General features: G+C 47.2%; 1 protein-coding gene across 1 annotated transcript; it reads left to right on the top strand.

The window, feature by feature from the left end:
* The first annotated feature begins 668 nt into the window (after window positions 1–668).
* On the top strand, window positions 669–16,376 carry AKR1B10 (aldo-keto reductase family 1 member B10). Its single transcript, XM_014455446.2, has 11 exons — window positions 669–774; window positions 1,608–1,798; window positions 4,548–4,715; window positions 6,674–6,799; window positions 7,742–7,819; window positions 12,200–12,322; window positions 12,607–12,713; window positions 13,108–13,189; window positions 13,751–13,834; window positions 14,418–14,500; window positions 15,743–16,376. The coding sequence occupies exons 2-11, from the start codon at window positions 1,733–1,735 to the stop codon at window positions 15,783–15,785; spliced, it is 960 nt and encodes a 319-aa protein (XP_014310932.1). The 5' UTR covers window positions 669–774; window positions 1,608–1,732; the 3' UTR covers window positions 15,786–16,376.
* Window positions 16,377–16,839: the final 463 nt, after the last annotated feature.

Genomic DNA, 16,839 nt, shown 5'->3' with positions numbered 1-16,839 from the left:
TGGTTTATCTCCCTGTTGGTTTGGGTGTTCTACAACCCATTCATTCAATTAATCTTTACTTAACAAGCAGAAAACAGCACACTTGGGGGGCATCTCCACCTGCCTTTTCTCATTTAACCGAGATTTGCTTGTTTGTGTAGCTGTTTGGCTGAACAGTCCTGGTTTGAATGGAAAGTTTGCCAAACAATGTGGTCAAGTGAGATGTTGTGACTTTTGCTTAGATACTCCTTCCTTCACCTTTTAGCCTACATCGCTTCTCTGGAACTTTCCACGGTCAGCCACCCTGAGTGGTAGCAGCTGCACACGGGAAAGACATGAGAGGTAACGTTTCCTTTGGTTGTGGATATGATGAAAGAGTAGATCTAGAGTCAGCAGCAAGAGGACAGCCTGTTGGCTATTTTTTAAACATTGTACTGACTCAAATGTTTAAGCGTTATAGGACTGAGACTTTCACCAACCACAGTCATTCACTCATTTCTGAAGGATGGATTGGACATCTATGCAACTAGGGACTCTCCCAGGCAGTGGGGTGATGGTGGTAAACAAGACAGACAAGATTTTCCTTCAGGAAGTGATGAGAGAAAGAGATTAACAAGCAAACACATTAATTCAGATCGCAACAAGCTGATGTGAGAAATAAACTGGATAGTGAGCCGAGTTGGGGGAGAGGGTAGGCATGCCACTTTAACACAAACAGGTCAGGAAAGGCGGCCTCAGCACAGAGGAGACATCTGAGTCAAGACAGAAGAGAGAAGTCAGCCCTGCTAAGAGCAAGTAAGAGAATATTTCAGGCACCCGGAAAGCAAGTGCCAATGTCCTGGGGCAGGAAAACACTGGGAATCTTAGAGAAACAGCAACGAGGCCTGCAAGTGGGACACATTATGAGCAAAGGGTGGGTGGCCCATGACAAGGTAGGAGAGGCCGTAAAGGGACAGAGTCCAGAGGCCGTGAAGGCTTGATCCACAGGCTGTATTTCACTGAAAGGGGAGTGGAAACTCATTGATGGATTTAAATATGTTCTTTTTATTGATTTCAGAGAGAGAGAGGAAGGGGGAGGAGACAGAGAGAGAGACATTGATCAGTTGCCTCCTGCACATGCCTTGAAGGGGGATCGAACTGGCGACCTTTTGGTGCATGGGACCACTCTTGAGTGGTGAGAATATAGGTCATGGATATTCCCTTATTTAGAATCGTTTACATCTTCGAATTTTTCTATAATAAATATGTGGCATTTTATTATCATAAAGTTTATTTTTTAAGGAACTCTCAAAAATGTTAAAAGTTTATTATAACTACAACTGTTCAAAGCCCCACATTCTAAATAAATATATGAAGAATATTAGCATATAAAGATTTTGTCCATGTGGTTAACCGATAATTTCTATGCTCTGGAGGAAAAAAAAGATACAACTGTAGACCAGTCAGATAAGAATAAGTCAAAATGCATGTACTTTTATTTTCCATTTATTAAACTAGCAAAAGTAAAAAGAAAATTGATGAAACCCCTTAAGCATCACTCTTATAAATAATAATATGCGTTTTGTCACTGGGAAAACTGTGCCCCAAGTTGCAGTGCTGGTTCATGAATATTGTTTAATCTTGCAAAGGGCTGGACAGACTTTAGGTTCAGGGCAGGCAATGGACACCAGCCACCAGCCTCTGGCTCCTCCCCGCTGCCAGGTCTTACCTGGGCACAGCCACCCACCTGAGCACTCGGAACGGCAGCACAGCCATGGCCACCTTCGTGAGGCTCAGCACCGAAGCCAAGATGCCCATCGTGGGCTTGGGCACCTGGCAGGTAAATCACACACGATTCCCTGGAGCGGCTTTGGGCATTTTCTCCTGGGAGTCAGGGGTCTGGGGAGATGAGAGGTGACTTTCCTTTCTCAGGGATGGTTCGAGCTGCAAAAACAAGTCTGGCTTTTTCCGGTGATAGTGAGAGTTCACTAGCAAGTACCCAGTTTCAAGCCGCTGTTGGGCTTCACAAAACCCGGGTGGTGTTCCAGGGCAGTTTCTCTTTCAGCAGCCTTCCCTCTGAACGCTCCCTGGCTCTAGGTTACTGAAAGGGTGTGAGGGGGATGTCAGGGCGCAGAAGGCCCCGGCGCTCCTTGCTGCTCGGTGTGTGCCCGCATCCCTCTGCTCTGGGGCTCGCTAGAAATGTGGAAGGAAGCTCAGGCCGCATCTCAGGCTACTGAGGTGGAATCTGCAGTTTAGCAAGATCCCCAGGTGACTGCGGTGCACCCCGGGGTCTGAGAGGTACGGTGCCCACAGCGGGGAGGTCCCAGTGTGGGCTGAGGTGCTCCTCTCAGCCAGCAAAACCAAGAAAGGCGCTGTGCAGAGTTCAGGGAAGCAGATCCTGGAGCCTCTCTTAGGCTAAGTTTTAAATGCCTTCCCATCACCTTCCTGGGCCTTCTTTAATTTTAGACTGTAATCAAGAATAAGAACCATTTGTTTGGGTAGAAAGGAGCTGCAGCCCAGGATACAGATTCAGGTAGCAGCCTAAATTGTGTTCCACTGAGACAAAGGGGAGGACACTCTTTTTAAATCCTCACTGGAGGATATTTTTTCCAATGACTTCTGGGGGATATTTTTTCCAATGACTTCTAAGGAGAGTGGAAGGGAGGGAAGAGGGGGAGAGAGAGAGAGAGAAACATCGACATGAAAGAGATTGGTTGCTTCCCAAACGCGCCCTCACTGAGCTGGGGAACCAACAACCAGGACACAGGCCCTTGACTGGGAATTGAACCCATGACCCTTCGATCTGCCAGCCAACACTCTAACCATTGAGCAAACTGGCCAGAGCAGGGGAAAGTTCCCACACAGGTTTCCAATTAGGTCCATTTTATGTAAACGAGGTATAGAAATATAGAAATTGTGCAGTTCTGTTTGGTCAGTGTAGGTCTCAGAGCTTCCCTGCAGCTGTTGACTTAGATGGTGGTGTAACAAATGTAAATATCCTATATAATAAAAGCCTAGGTGGCGTGATGCCCTCACATGACGTCATCACAAGATGGCCAGTAGGGGAGGGCAGTTGGGGGCAAACAGGCCTGCAGGGGAGGGCAGTTGGGTGCGATCGGGCTGGCAGGGAAGCAGTTAGATGTCAATTAGGCTGGCAGGCAGAAGCGGTTAGGGGCAATTAGGCCGGTGGGCAGGCAGGCAGGTGAGCGGTTAGGAGCCAGCAGTCCCAGATTGTGAGAGGAATGTCCCAGATTGGAGAGGGTGCAGGCCGGGCTGAGGGACACCGCCCACCCCATGCTCTAATTTCATGCACCGGGACTCTAGTAATGTAAGTAAGTGGAGCGGGGGTAGTGCAGGAAACGGAGAGTTCAGCCTACGGTTCCTCCTGGTACACAGAATGCCTGAGGAGCCCCTCTCAGCAACTGGTTCTAGACTCCTGTTATTTATAAAGTGTGGGTCCTCAGTTCACCTATGGGGAGTCCATCTCAGCAGATTTGTTTCTTTCCAGCATTTACATCAAATGAATCTTTCTTCTCACATCCTAACTAGTGATAGGAGCAATCTTTGCATTTCTTCTCTCTTGCCCCTCTGCTGATTCTTTCTCCTCTGTCTCCGCCCTTCTTTGCACTCAATCTTTCCCATCTCCTCTCTTGAGTTAGAGCAGTGGTTCTCAACCTTCTGGCCCTTTAAATACAGTTCCTTATGTTGTGACCCAACCATAAAATTATTTTCGTTGCTACTTCATAACTGTAATGTTGCTACTGTTATGAATCGTCATGTAAATATCTGATATGCAGGATGGTCTTAGGCGACCCCTGTGAAAGGGTCATTCGACCGCCAAAGGGGTCGCGACCCACAGGTTGAGAACCGCTGAGTTAGAGGGCAGGATCCCGTGCAGTCCCAGGATCGGGTCATCCCCAGGAAGCATTCTTGGTCAATCTGGGTGAGCAGTTCTCCTCCAGTTTACCTCAGTCCCAGCTTCTCTTGCTTGAATGAGGCTGTTATGCTTCAAATCAGGGCTTCGACCTTGATACAGATGTGACGACAAATTGCTCCCTGCCGCGTTCCGGGTGCTGTGCTAAGAACTTCACATTCCTTGTGGCAGTTAACACGATGACCTCCGGGGCAGCAACTAGTATTATTCCCATTTTGCAGACAAAGTTTAGATAAAGTAAGTCATGCTCAGGTCTCACACCTAGTCTGTGATGAGCCTAGTTTTTGCTGCAATGACCATTTTCCACCGGTAGATTCCTTTGGGTGGTTCAGAATCCAGTTTCCAGCCTGGTCATTAGAAGGGTTGCTGTCGGAGCCATCGCTCCCCCGCACACCTGGAGACATTGCAGAGCTGGAGGGTTAACCTGGATTAGAAGGAAATGGGCTTTTATGAGCTAGGTTAGGACATGAGGCCATAATCAGAAGTGAATTCACTTTTCCTCCTTCCCCTTTGGAAAGTTTTCCAAGCGTGTTGTTCTTCCCAGGTGTTCCCTGGAAAGTGACCCCAGTGAAGCCTTGGTTGGGAGAAGCCAGGCTTGGAGCAGAGCCCTTTGAAGGTGGGCTGGGGATATGATATATGTGGTCTTTCTCTTAAGTCCCCCCTAGACAAAGTCAAGGAGGCTGTGAAGGTGGCCATTGACACAGGGTATCGCCACATCGACTGTGCCTATTACTACAGTAATGAGAACCAGGTCGGAGAAGCCATCCAAGAGAAGATCCAAGACAAGACTGTGAAGCGGGAGGACCTCTTCATCGTTAGCAAGGTACTGTGACCAGGAAACCCCCGGTGGGGCTCGGGCTGCCTGTCACTGTGTCCAATAAGGAAGGCAGGGTTGAATCATATTAGGCGTTTATTGAGAAGGCCAGCCAACCAAGAAGACAGGGTGCTTACAAGCATCAAATCCTGCCTTCCCAGCAAGGTACAGGGGACAGAATTATAAAGGGGAAAGGGCTGGGGGGCTACATGCAGCCCTGGGGGGCTGCAGACATCAGCTATTGTCCTTTAGTCATTGATGAGCTGATGTTGATGACATGATGTTTTGACTCCTGGGGGTCGGTCTGACTGTGCTTATTGGTTCTGCTTGCTGGATTCACAGCTGAGTCACCTCCTCAGTCGCTTCGCACAGGCCTTGAAAAGGAAACTAAGAAACACGTAACCCCCTATCTATAATAATAAAAGCGTAATATACTAATTAGACTGGACAGCCGAACGACCTTCCTGATGAAGCCAGGGCTGCGAGGGCCGAGCCCCTGCATGAATTTCGCGCATCAGGCCTCTAGTTCACATGTAAGAAAGTTAACCCCCTATTCACTTAAGTATTTGTGTTCTAAGATTTAAAATAATATGATTATTTTTCAGTACCAGTCTTCTTTGCTGGGAGGACTGCACTTTAAGTAAAGGTGGGAGGCTTTGGATGTGGTCAGCACCCAGAACTCTGCCAGCCTTTCCTCTGAGTTCTAGCATCATTTCCCAGCCCTCTTCATCCCTGCCTTTATGACATCCCTGGGTATACACATATCCACACTGTCGAACAGCATTGGCATGGGGAGATACTGCTGCCACCCACCCATCTCCAGGCAGTTTTTCCTAGTGGGGAGGACTCCACTGAGCCATGGGGGCACTCTCCATCCATGGGATCCACCTGCCCCATGATAGTCAAAGGCTAAGGGTGCAGTCAGGATTGATCCTGAAGCCCTGCCTTTCAGCACTGGTCTCAATGGCTGTGGCCGAGGTATTTTGGAAAATGGCCAGATTGTTTTTTGTTGTCACATGCAAATTTTATTTTATTTCAGTCTAGTAAAAGGTGAGTGACAAAATGTTATCTATATAATAAAAGCCTAAGCGACCATTAGGGCAGAACAACCAGAACGACCAGTAGCTATGCTGTGCACTGACCACCAGGGGGCAGACGCTCAACGCAGGAGCTGCCGCCTGGTGGTCAGTGAGCTCCCACCTCCGCTTAGCCAGAAGCCGGGCTCATGGCTGGTGAGTGCAGCAGCGGTAGCAGGAGCCTCTCAACTGCCAGCTTAGGTAAGGAGCGAGGGATCCCGGACTGCGAGAGGGATGTGCAACTGCTGGCTTAGGCCCGCTCCCTGTTGCACATCCCTCTCGTAATTCATTACGGGAATTTCGTGCACTGGGCCTCTAGTTTTAAATAAAGGGCAGGGTGAGAGAGAGGTGAGAATCACTGGATCTGTATTATATCCAACTTGCAAAACAAACACTAGTTACAGGTACTTGGAAAGTGCCCAGATCCACTGTATGCAGTAGTGGAATCTGGATAAACTTCTTAAAGAGTCAACACTTGGGGCCCATGGGCCCGGAGACATGAAAATGCAGAGAAAGGACCATTTGCTCCCAAAGACTTAAAAATGCTTGACATTTAAAAGCTACACACAATTCCTGCCCTCAGAAAGCCGATAGCCGAGGAAGAGAATTAGGCATTACACAAATACCAAGTCAGGGCCCAAATATGCTAAACAATAGGCGAGACAGACAGAAGGCCAGGAGAGTTGAAAAAATAACTTGTCCTCACACTTAAAAATGTCCTTGACTTGCTGAGCAGCCTGGTGATCTCCAATACCTGGATCATGTGTCTTAACCAATTTTGCTCTAAAAGGCCTGCCTCTGGTTAGATCAGGGTATACATCCATGGCAGGGAGAGTGAGTCGCTGGTCCCTTCCTTTCCCCAGTACTGACGTCTTGCTTCTCACTCATTAGCTGTGGTCTGGCTTCTTTGAGAGAACCCTAGCGAAGGAAGCCTGTCAGAAGACCCTCATGGATCTGAGACTGGACTACCTGGACCTCTACCTCATTCACTGGCCACAGGGGTTACAGGGATTACAGGTCTGAGCTACTTCCTGTCCCCATCTCCAGTTCCCAAGTAGGTGCCAGGGCTGGGCATGGGGAGGATGGAGCAGGAGGCCTTGCACTTTGTGACTTGAGCTGCAGGTTATCGGGAGGAGACGAAAACCTAGAAGAAGAACCGAGTCCACATGTGGCTCATGAAACAACCACGGGCCCAGGCATTCTCTCAGTCTGGGAGAAACATGCTTTCTGGCAGTCCAGGCAAGCAGCAGCTGCCACATCTCCTTCGTCCTGATCCCAGGCCAACGGTTCCCTTCCCAGGGGAGCTCTTCCATGCTGATATGTCAGGGCTCAACCCTCTGGTGCCCTGGGGTGCCACCTTGGAGAAGAGCCCAGGTATGGTCCCGCTGGAAGGTAGCCAGTCCTCGCTGAAGAAATGGCCCTCGTGGCCTGGGGCTCTGCTCCTGCCGGAACCTGGCAGACAGGCGGGACACAAAGTCCTGGCTCTCTCACCTCCTGACCAGCTATGGCGACGATAGTGTACCATCCCTAACGCCAGGCTTCTTAAGGCTGCAAGAATAGAATTGGGCCAACACATGGTATTCCCCCAGGACACCACTTCTTTGGGAGCTAACCCTTCTTGGTTGATTTTGAAATTGAAGTCTGTCCCCAAGTATCTATAGGGTCTGGGTATGAAGATAGTGCCCATGGTGACAATAGTGGCTTTTGGAATGTGCTCATAATAGATTTTAAAACCATCCCAGCAGTTTCTAAAATATAAGAATATATGTCTTATGCTACAGGACTTATCCTACAGTATTTAGGATAATTCAAACTCACATTCTTGAAGTTGGCACTCTGGAACTTGAAAAAATAGGATGAAGGTGTGGGTGTTTAGCATGAGTTAGGACCCGGAAGTCTCACTGAACAAACCAAGTGCTCAGATGGCAATGCACTAAGCTCTTCGTTCTGCATTTCCAGGCTGGACAAAACTCTCTCCTCGATGTTCCGGAAAGCAATGTCCTCTCCAGTAAATTTACATTCTTGGATGCCTGGGAGGTGAGTTCCATCTTCTTCTCAGTGCGCTGGGAGTGAACCCTTCCCTTCTGTCCACAAGGGCCTGTCTGTCTACACGGGTGTGAAGGAGCCCATGGACTTGGTGCTGTTTAATTTTATCACTGCCACCATTCTCTCATTCTTTGAACTCCTTCCTAATCACCTTTGGCTTAGGGTCCACCTGACACCACTTGTGTTTTCAAAGGCTAAGACTGAGTTCTCAAAGGAGACTGGAATACAGTGCACCTCACCTGGAGGATGCCCGTGATGTCCTCAAACCAGGAAGAGGGATTTGGAACAGAGGCCTTGCCCTGGGTTTGCACGTATCCGCTGAATAACCTAGCATAAGTTGTTTAATTCCTCTGAACCTCAGTTTCTGCCCCTTAAAAAAAATCTTATAATACATGCTAATAATATATATCTTTTAGAATATGGCAATTTAGCCGAAACCGGTTTGGCTCAGTGGATAGAGCGTCGGCCTGCGGACTGAAAGGTCCCAGGTTCGATTCCGGTCAAGGGCATGTACCTGGGTTGCGGGCACATCCCCAGTAGGAGATGTGCAGGAGGCAGCTGATCGATGTTTCTCTCTCATCGATGCTTCTCTCTCATCGATGTTTCTAGCTCTCTATCTCTCTCCCTTCCTCTCTGTAAAAAATCAATAAAATATATTTAAAAAAAAAAGAATATGGCAATTTAAAGATTAAGATCACTACCATCTATTAAGCACCAGGAACTTTAGTCACAGAGCTTAAGAGGCAGGTACTATGATCATCCCCCTTTACAAATGTGGAAATTGAGACCCAAGAGGTTGGTGACTTTGTTAGGTCATGTAGCAAGTGTGTGGCAGAGCTGGGGCTGGATGAACCCCGGTCGATCTGTCCCAAATACCCCACCTACCAAAGCCCTTCATATGGAGCTTGGCACACAGTGAATACACATGTTCGAATATTGGGGGATACGAGCAACTTGCTTCTCAGGTCAGATAATGACCTGTCCCACATAATTTGAATTCAAAATTGAATTAAGGAATGTCTTTCTCTGCTCATTCCCCGCCCCACCCCCTGAAACCAACATGTCCTCCTGCAAATGCTAGTAGAGATGAAAGTGAATGAACAAATGACAAATCAATAGTGACAAAAGCTTCCAGAGTTCACTGTGTTACTTTGTCAGCTTTTGGTGTGGGGCACATGTAGCTCATATTTTATAGCTTAAAAGTGTAGTAAGTGTTAAGCCTAACCTTTCTGAAGAGCTTATCCTATATAATAAAAGCCTAATATACAAATTGACCGAATGGTGGAATGACCGGTTGCTATGATGTGCACTGACCACCAGGGGGCAAACGCTCAACGCAGGAGCTGCCCCCAGCCCATAGGCCCCAGGCCAGCCAAGGCAGGTGCCAGCGGGCCCCCCCACCGCCCGATCATCCCGCCAGTCACCCCGCAGAGGGAGGCTACCGGCAGTGGCAGCAGATTGGCCCTGATCGCCGACCAGGCCTAGAGACCCTACTGTGCATAAATTTCATGCACCAGGCCTCTAATACTTGACATAATTAAGTGTTGACTTTTCTGTGGATTATTTGTTTAAAAGTATTTATCTGTAAGCACAGCATTATTGCTGCTTTGAGCTTCAATGAGTAGCAGTAAGAAAATTTAGATAGCAAAATTGATTTGATAACAGAGAAAAGGTTAATAAAGCAGAAAACTAATCATTGAATAATGGCAAGGTTAACAATTTGTAAATGTATTTGAAGGGAATTATTGTTGGCAAATAAATCATGAAATTTGTCTACTAGCAGTAGAAAGGCTACTAGCAGTAGAAAGGCTACGTTACAACAAAGTATGGAGAAAACTACCCCGTTTTCTATGGGTGAGTTTCTAAGGCTGTTATGAAGCTCTCTGGGTTGTAGGTAAAAGGAAAAAAAGACAGCAAAAACTACCAGCCATGCTAAAGAGCTTCAGTATTACCATTGGACTTGATGGACGAGGATATATCATTTACACGTAGGCTCTGTAAGTCAAAATTAGCAATAATAAGACAGCAATGATTTATGTAACTAAGATCCATACTAAGTAACATCATATTTTAGGAGCCAGAGACTGTAAATAGCAATAAATGAAATACTTTTGGGAAAATCCTCTGAAGGCATCAATTCATCATACATTCTACTATCTTGATCATATAATTAATGAATCCAAGGTAAATGCGACAGAACATCACTGCCGAACAAGGTATGAGCTGATGAGCCCACATTCTAGAAAGAGGACTCAAGTTTCAGGTTGAAAAATGCTTCTTTTAGATTTGCGTATTCTTTTTTACCTTAATTATCATACAAGTCACTATCTAACTACCGCGTCTTAAATATTTGTTTGATATACTTACTAAAATAAATGTATAATACTAAGCCTGCATTTTCAAGAAAAGATATTACTTTTTCTTTGCTAATGACAAAATTGTAGCCATAAAAACAAAAAACAATAACGAATTCTCACACTTAACTGTAGAAAAGAAGTCTACATATTTATATTACTACCACAAACAACCTCTTATGAGGGAAACAGGTCAGGATTGATGATTTCATAAACAATATAATGGTTTATGTACATGGACTCAACTCAATGAATGTTTTATTCCTGAACATGAACATTGTGGCAAGACCTGAAACACAGCTTAAAATTTCAGCAGACTCAGCCACTGCACTAAATTTCGTAAAGGCTCTGTCATATATATTACCCTGGTTAAATGTGAGTTCTTAAATATCTTAGGAATTATTTGTGAGATGTGGAGACTAGGATATCTCTAAGGTTGTTGGTTCCACCAGATTTTTCCTCCTAGCTTTTATGATGGTATTAATTATGGTAGTTCTGTCATTTTTCTCTGCAAAAAAAATATATTCTGATATTCACAGTGCTGTCTTTTGAATGGATTTGAGAATAACTGCTAAATAAAAAATTTTGAAGGCATGAAAAGATTTTTTTAAAAAAAATAGTTTTTTTATTGATTTCAGAGAGGAAGGAAGAGGGAGAGAGAGATAGAAACATCAATGATGAGAGAGACTCATTGATCGGTTGCTTCCTGCACGCCCCACACTGGGGATCGAGCCTGCAACCTGGGCATGTCAACACTCAATTACTGACCCATGCTGGCCAGGCGGCATGACAACATTTTGATGGTCAAGCTCTATCTGATCTATGACACAGAAACGTTTATATTGTGTCATCACTCAACTCTGGCGTTTCAGGGCCCTTGTGGGGCTCAGTACTTCTAACCTCTTTTGCCTGGTTGGAAGGCCTGCAACACTTACCCTAGTGATCACAACGTAGGCTGTGCATTAAAATGACCTGGGAGTTTTAAAAGTCTCCGTGCCTAAGCTGCATGCCAGACCAATTTGGTAAGGAACTCTGGGGGCGGAACCTGGGCATCGGGATATTTGAAAGCTGTCAGGTGACTCCAAATCCCAGCCAGGTTCGAGGACCATCGGATAAAGTGTCCCCTGAGCACCTCCCCCTTGTCCCACCTCGAAGCCTGCTTTCCTCCCACCTGCTCTTGTTTTTTCTCTTTCCTCAAAGTTATTCTTGAGTCCCAGTTTAACCTCCACCCATAAAGTCTTCTTCTCTGGCCCCTGATTCTCAGTGCTATGCCTCTGGCTCATGCTCTCCGGCAGCCTCAGTGCTGTGGCTCATTGCTCCCCAGAAGGGAACCCGAGCTCTTTAACTGGACTGTAAGATTCTTGGAAGAAGGAAGCACATGGTATATTTCTATGTCCTGACAACTCCTGGACAGGATCTGGACTTGGAATAAGGGAATAATAAGTACCTGTTGAATTGGGGGCTGCTGTTAACACATATGGTATCTTTGGGCAAGTTCAGAAAAGTGCCCCTTATAGACTAAATATTATAAAACAGATATCTTTCCTTGGGGTGCAGGCACCAGGGACACAGCTTGCTAAATGAATGGTGGCCAGATTATGGCTCCACTCAGCTTCTTGCCTGTGTGCCCCTGCCAGGGCACAGTCTGCATGACCTCCCCCAGTTTGCTTGATGTGCAAAACCAAGCCACGGTTGGTATGCAAGAGGTTGACCCAGAACCCAGACAAGTGATGCTTCTCCTCTTCCAGGGCTACCTGGAGCCACCAGGTTTGGGGGAAGAGGAGAATGGCAAGCATATAAAACCTTCATCTTTTACTCCTAGTATTTCATCGGGTCTGAGGAAGGGCAGGAGGGCTGGAATCGACCCGCAGGTTAGATAGAAATCTCCCTTTACTGCCTCAGCTAACCCTATGATGGTGGACATTGTATCAGCTTCCCCTGTCCCAGAGAGGACTAAGCCAAGCCAAGGTCCCCGGAGCCCCTCTGGGATGCCCAGACTTGTTCCTCTCTGTGACAGGCCATGGAAGAGCTGGTGGATGCGGGCCTGGTGAAAGCCATCGGGGTCTCCAACTTCAACCACATCCAGATCGAAAGGCTCTTGAACAAACCTGGACTGAAACACAAACCAGTGACGAACCAGGTAAACTGCTTAGTAAGGTGTAATGATCCTGCCCATTACGTCTTAAACTGTTGGGGCCAAGTTCTGTGTTATGTACTGAGTCTTACTTATCTTAGGGCTCAGTGATCAGGATACTTTGGGGAGGTATGAGACAGCTCTTGGGGTCTGGGTTAGCAGGAGGCAGTCCTTGTCTGGCAGGGTATGTGTGTGTGTGTGTGTTTGTGTGTGTGTGTGTGTAGAACGCCCTGAGAACAGCTCAAAAAGCAGGCCAGCTGCCGAGTGACAGGGATTGCTTGCTTTTGCAGGTTGAATGTCACCCATACCTCACGCAGGAGAAACTGATCCAGTATTGCTACTCCAAGGGCATCACTGTCACGGCACACAGCCCTCTGGGCTCTCTGAGTAGACCTTGGTATGGCATCTGAAGGGTTTTTCTCTTGATACCCTAAAAACGTATTTCATAATGGGTTCATGTTGGTCTTAGACTACAAGCCCTCAGAAAGAAAAACGTGTCGAAGGCGATGTGCCTGGCACAGCCAAGCAATGGGGGGAAATGGGAACTTTCAAAAACAGCAACGTGCCTGACCCTTGAATGCTCCAGGTCAGCCACCCAGGGCTGGGCCTGCCTTTGCAAAATGCTATGGCTCAGAGCCCTTGGAGCTCAGGGGCGAGACCCCGCGCTTTCAGATCCTCCCACCTCATCTCCCATGTGGAGAAGACGGATGAGCAGCCCTGGGCCCTCACGGTAGTAATATTCACCCGCCTATGATAAAATGGTGATCCTTCTGCCTTCCTTCTGCCTGTAGGGCCAAGCCGGAGGACCCTTTCCTACTGGAGGACCCCACGATTAAGGAGATTGCTGCAAAACACAAAAAAACCGCAGCCCAGGTACAGTGTGTGCGTGTGTGTGTGTGTGTGTGTGTGTGCGTGTGTGTGTTTGCCCCGGTAAACCATTTCTGTTTTTTCTTCCTTATGTTGCCTTCACTTAACTCCTTGCAAGAGAAGTGAACAGGAGAGGAAGCCCTCCAAGCCTTCCTTTGGGAGGGTCTTTGCAGCCCAGGGAATAGCACGGTCATCAGTGAAGGAAGGCCAGCGTCCCTCTCACAGCTGCAGCGAGGCCCTTGAGCTGAGTGGCAAGGGTGTGACTTTTGGAGCTGGTTCAGATCCCAGTTCCACCTCTTACCAGCTGTATGACCCCGAACACTGTCCCAAGCCTCTCTCTTCTTTTTTTTAAAAAAAATAATTTGTTAAAGGGAAGCATAGGGTGGTTGTGAGGATCAGGGGAGATAATCGAGCAGAGGATGAGCAAGTGTCGGATTGTCACGAAGTGCTCAGTCAATATAGCCGCTGTCACGAGAGGCACAGTGAGCGGCAGGTTTTTTATTTTTCCTTTTCGTAGGGGAGGCGTCCCTGTAGATAAGTGGGAACACGATGTCCCTTTCTGCACAGGTTCTGATCCGGTTCCAGGTCCAGAGGAATGTGGCCGTGATCCCCAAGTCCACGACACCGGCACACATCGCTGAGAACTTCCAGGTCAGATTCTGGCTGGGTGGCCCTGGTTTTCCTCAGTGGAGGAGGGGGCGGGAGAGACTCTGTCGCTGCGCTTCTCATCCCAGCCCTGCGTTGTCTGTGGGCCTCACCCCCTTCCCACCACCCTGCCATCTCTCAGGCCAGGGAGCTGTCCTCAGTGGAGCTGAGAGAATGATCTGTGGGCCCAGGATGTGCTGGGGGCGCAGCGGGCAAGTCCTGTTAGGTCTGAGCACAGCTGTGCCTCTCACCACTGAGAAGACCTGCCGTTGCCCCTGAGCAGTTAGGTTCTGGGGCCACACACGGCAGTAGGCAGGCATGGACCACCCTTGAAGACCTGCCCATCAGGAGCGCAGGCATGGTTCGTGCTGATAAGCCTGGTCACTCTCCCCTTGGGAACACTCAACCCTGTCAATACTGCAGTCTTTCCGTAGGATCTAATTTAGAGCCAAATTCATATCCAGTGGACATAATGGGAGCAAGGCTGTGGCCCCATTATGTGAGTTTGCTTCTGGTGAGAATGACAGAGATCTCAAAGCATACCAGGAATGGGCTTGGCGTTGATGTTTTGGAATTCTCTCTTTTCCAGGTCTTTGACTTTAAATTGAACGATGAGGAGATGAGGACCATTCTCAGCTTAAATAGAAACTGGAGGGCCTTCGATGGGCTCTTGTAAGTGGCACTGGGTTAAGTGAAGGAGGAGGAGGGATCATCAGGAGTTTTTCTAAATGGATAGAGGGTCAGCTGGAAGGATTGGAAGGCACCTGGGACTACTTTTATCTTTACATACTATTTCCTGGTAGTTTGGCAATTAAATTGGAGTACCTGGAAAAGACGCATCCCTAACAGCTGCATATTGTCTGAACTTCTAGATGTAGAGCTAGAAGTTTAAGAAAGGACATGTAACTAGGGAGAAGGCAGAATCATTAATTTTGTTCACTCAATAAATATTTATGGAGCATCTACTATGTGCCAAGCACTTTCTAGGTGCTTGAGATAGCACACTGGTCAAAGTTCTTGCCTTCACAGGCGTGCATCCTGGTGAGGGACTACAGGGTCTACAGAAATAAACTCAAAATAAACATGCAATTAAGACTGAATCCTACAACTAGAAACAGAGGCACGGATACGGGGAACAGACTGACAAGTGTCAGAGGGGAGAGGGGTTGGGGGACTGGATCAAAGTCAATGAAGGGATTGAGCAAAAATATATATATAAATACACAGAGAGAGAGAGAGAGAGAGAGAGAGAGAGAGGCAACAGTGAACAATGTTATGGCAACCAGAGATAGAGAGAGAAATAGAAACATCAATGAAGAAAGATAATCATTGATTGGCTGCCTCCTGCACACCCCCACACCCCCACTAGTGGTCGAGCCTGCAACCCAGGCATGTGCCCTAATCAGGAATCAAATCGTGACCTCCTGGTTCATAGGTCAATGCTCAACCGCTGAGCAACACTAGTCAGGCTGGGATTGATACTTTAAATAGGATGGATCAGGGGAAACTTTGCTGATAAGATGCCAGTTGAACAGAAACCTGGAGGAGGTGAGGGATGAACCGTGTGGATGTCTGGGGGAATAGCATAGTAGGCAGTGAGAACCGCAAGTGCAAAGGCCCTGAGGTGGAACTGTGTTTAGAGGAGTTGAGTAAGGAGGCCACTGGGGCTGTAGCAGGATGAGTGAGGAGAGGCTTAATATTAGCTATTATTATGAGTTTATTCTGTGCCCGGTTCCTAGCACACCCACCAGATCAATTTGATGGAAGATCAAGGTGGGGCCTCCTTTGTGTTCTTACAGAATTTTGTGGGGGAGACTGAGAGAGCACAAAGACCATAGGATACACCAGAGAAGAATGCCTTTGAACCAGAGTTTAATATTGACATATTTTTCTTTGTGCTTGCTCTCTCCATAGCTTATCTCATTTGGAGGACTTCCCCTTCGAAGCAGAATATTGAAGCCGAATCTCTTGATGGGATGACCCCACAGAGTCTCTCTCTTCATTTCACTGAACTCTCTTGGCCAGAGTCCTATTTTAGCCGAGCTTGCCTGAAATCACAGAGCCTGGCCCTCCTCTAGACCAGAATCCAGGCAGCCTTGTATGTAGAGCTACACATTCAACCAGGAGCAGATTATCACCAGGAAATATGACCCCAGCAAGCACACCACAGGTTTTTTCCCCCCCACATATTTGATCTAATCACGGGACAATTCTGTTTACACTGTGGGTACAAAGATTAAAAAGATAAAGGATAATAATAATAACCAACAAGTATTGAGAGTTTACTTAGGCACAGAGAGAGGACTGGTGGTTGCCAAATGGGGATGAAGCCTGGGAGACTGGGAAATAGAGGTGAAGGGATTAGGAAGTGCAAATTGGTAGTCAGAAAATAGTCAGGGGGATGCACCGCACAGCATAAGGAACATAGTCAATAATAATGCCAGGTGACTACTGGAAATACTGGGGGCAGGGACACTGTGTAAGCGATGTGGTTGTCTGACCACTATGCTGTACACCTGAAACTAATGCAAAATAAGATTGAAAGAAAACTGTGATTGAAAAATTAAAATTAAACTTCTCAGAAACATTGAGAGTTTACTATGCGCCGATACTATTCAAAGGTCTTTTTGTTTGAGTTAACCCGTTGAATGCTGCTAGTACCTCCTGGAAGTGGGCACTCTTATTCATAGCTCGCAGAAGAGAAAATGCAGCGATGCTCAAGGCCACCCAGGTTGTAAGTGGTTGAACCAAGTTTCAAAGGCAGGTGGGCTCAGGGGAGCTCCCTGTGATTTGTCCCTCCCACGTCTTCCAGCACCTTCTCTCCTTGCCTTTCTCTGTCCTTTCTCCTTCTCACTTTCCCTCCTTGCCTTTAATATGCTGTCATACCAAAGAGTCAAATGCAGTGGTGGCAGTGCCTGTAAGAAGGAGAGGCGCAGCATATTCCTGGGGGTGGGGTGGGAAAGAGTGGCATGTCTGAGCAAGGAAAAGGCTTACTGTTGCCATTAATCTGG

This window comes from Myotis lucifugus, unplaced genomic scaffold, assembly GCF_000147115.1.
Source record: "Myotis lucifugus unplaced genomic scaffold, Myoluc2.0 scaffold_46, whole genome shotgun sequence".
Classification (NCBI taxonomy): Eukaryota; Metazoa; Chordata; class Mammalia; order Chiroptera; family Vespertilionidae; genus Myotis; species Myotis lucifugus.
Note: the sequence above shows the minus strand (reverse complement) of the source record. Positions and strands in the feature narration are given on the sequence as shown.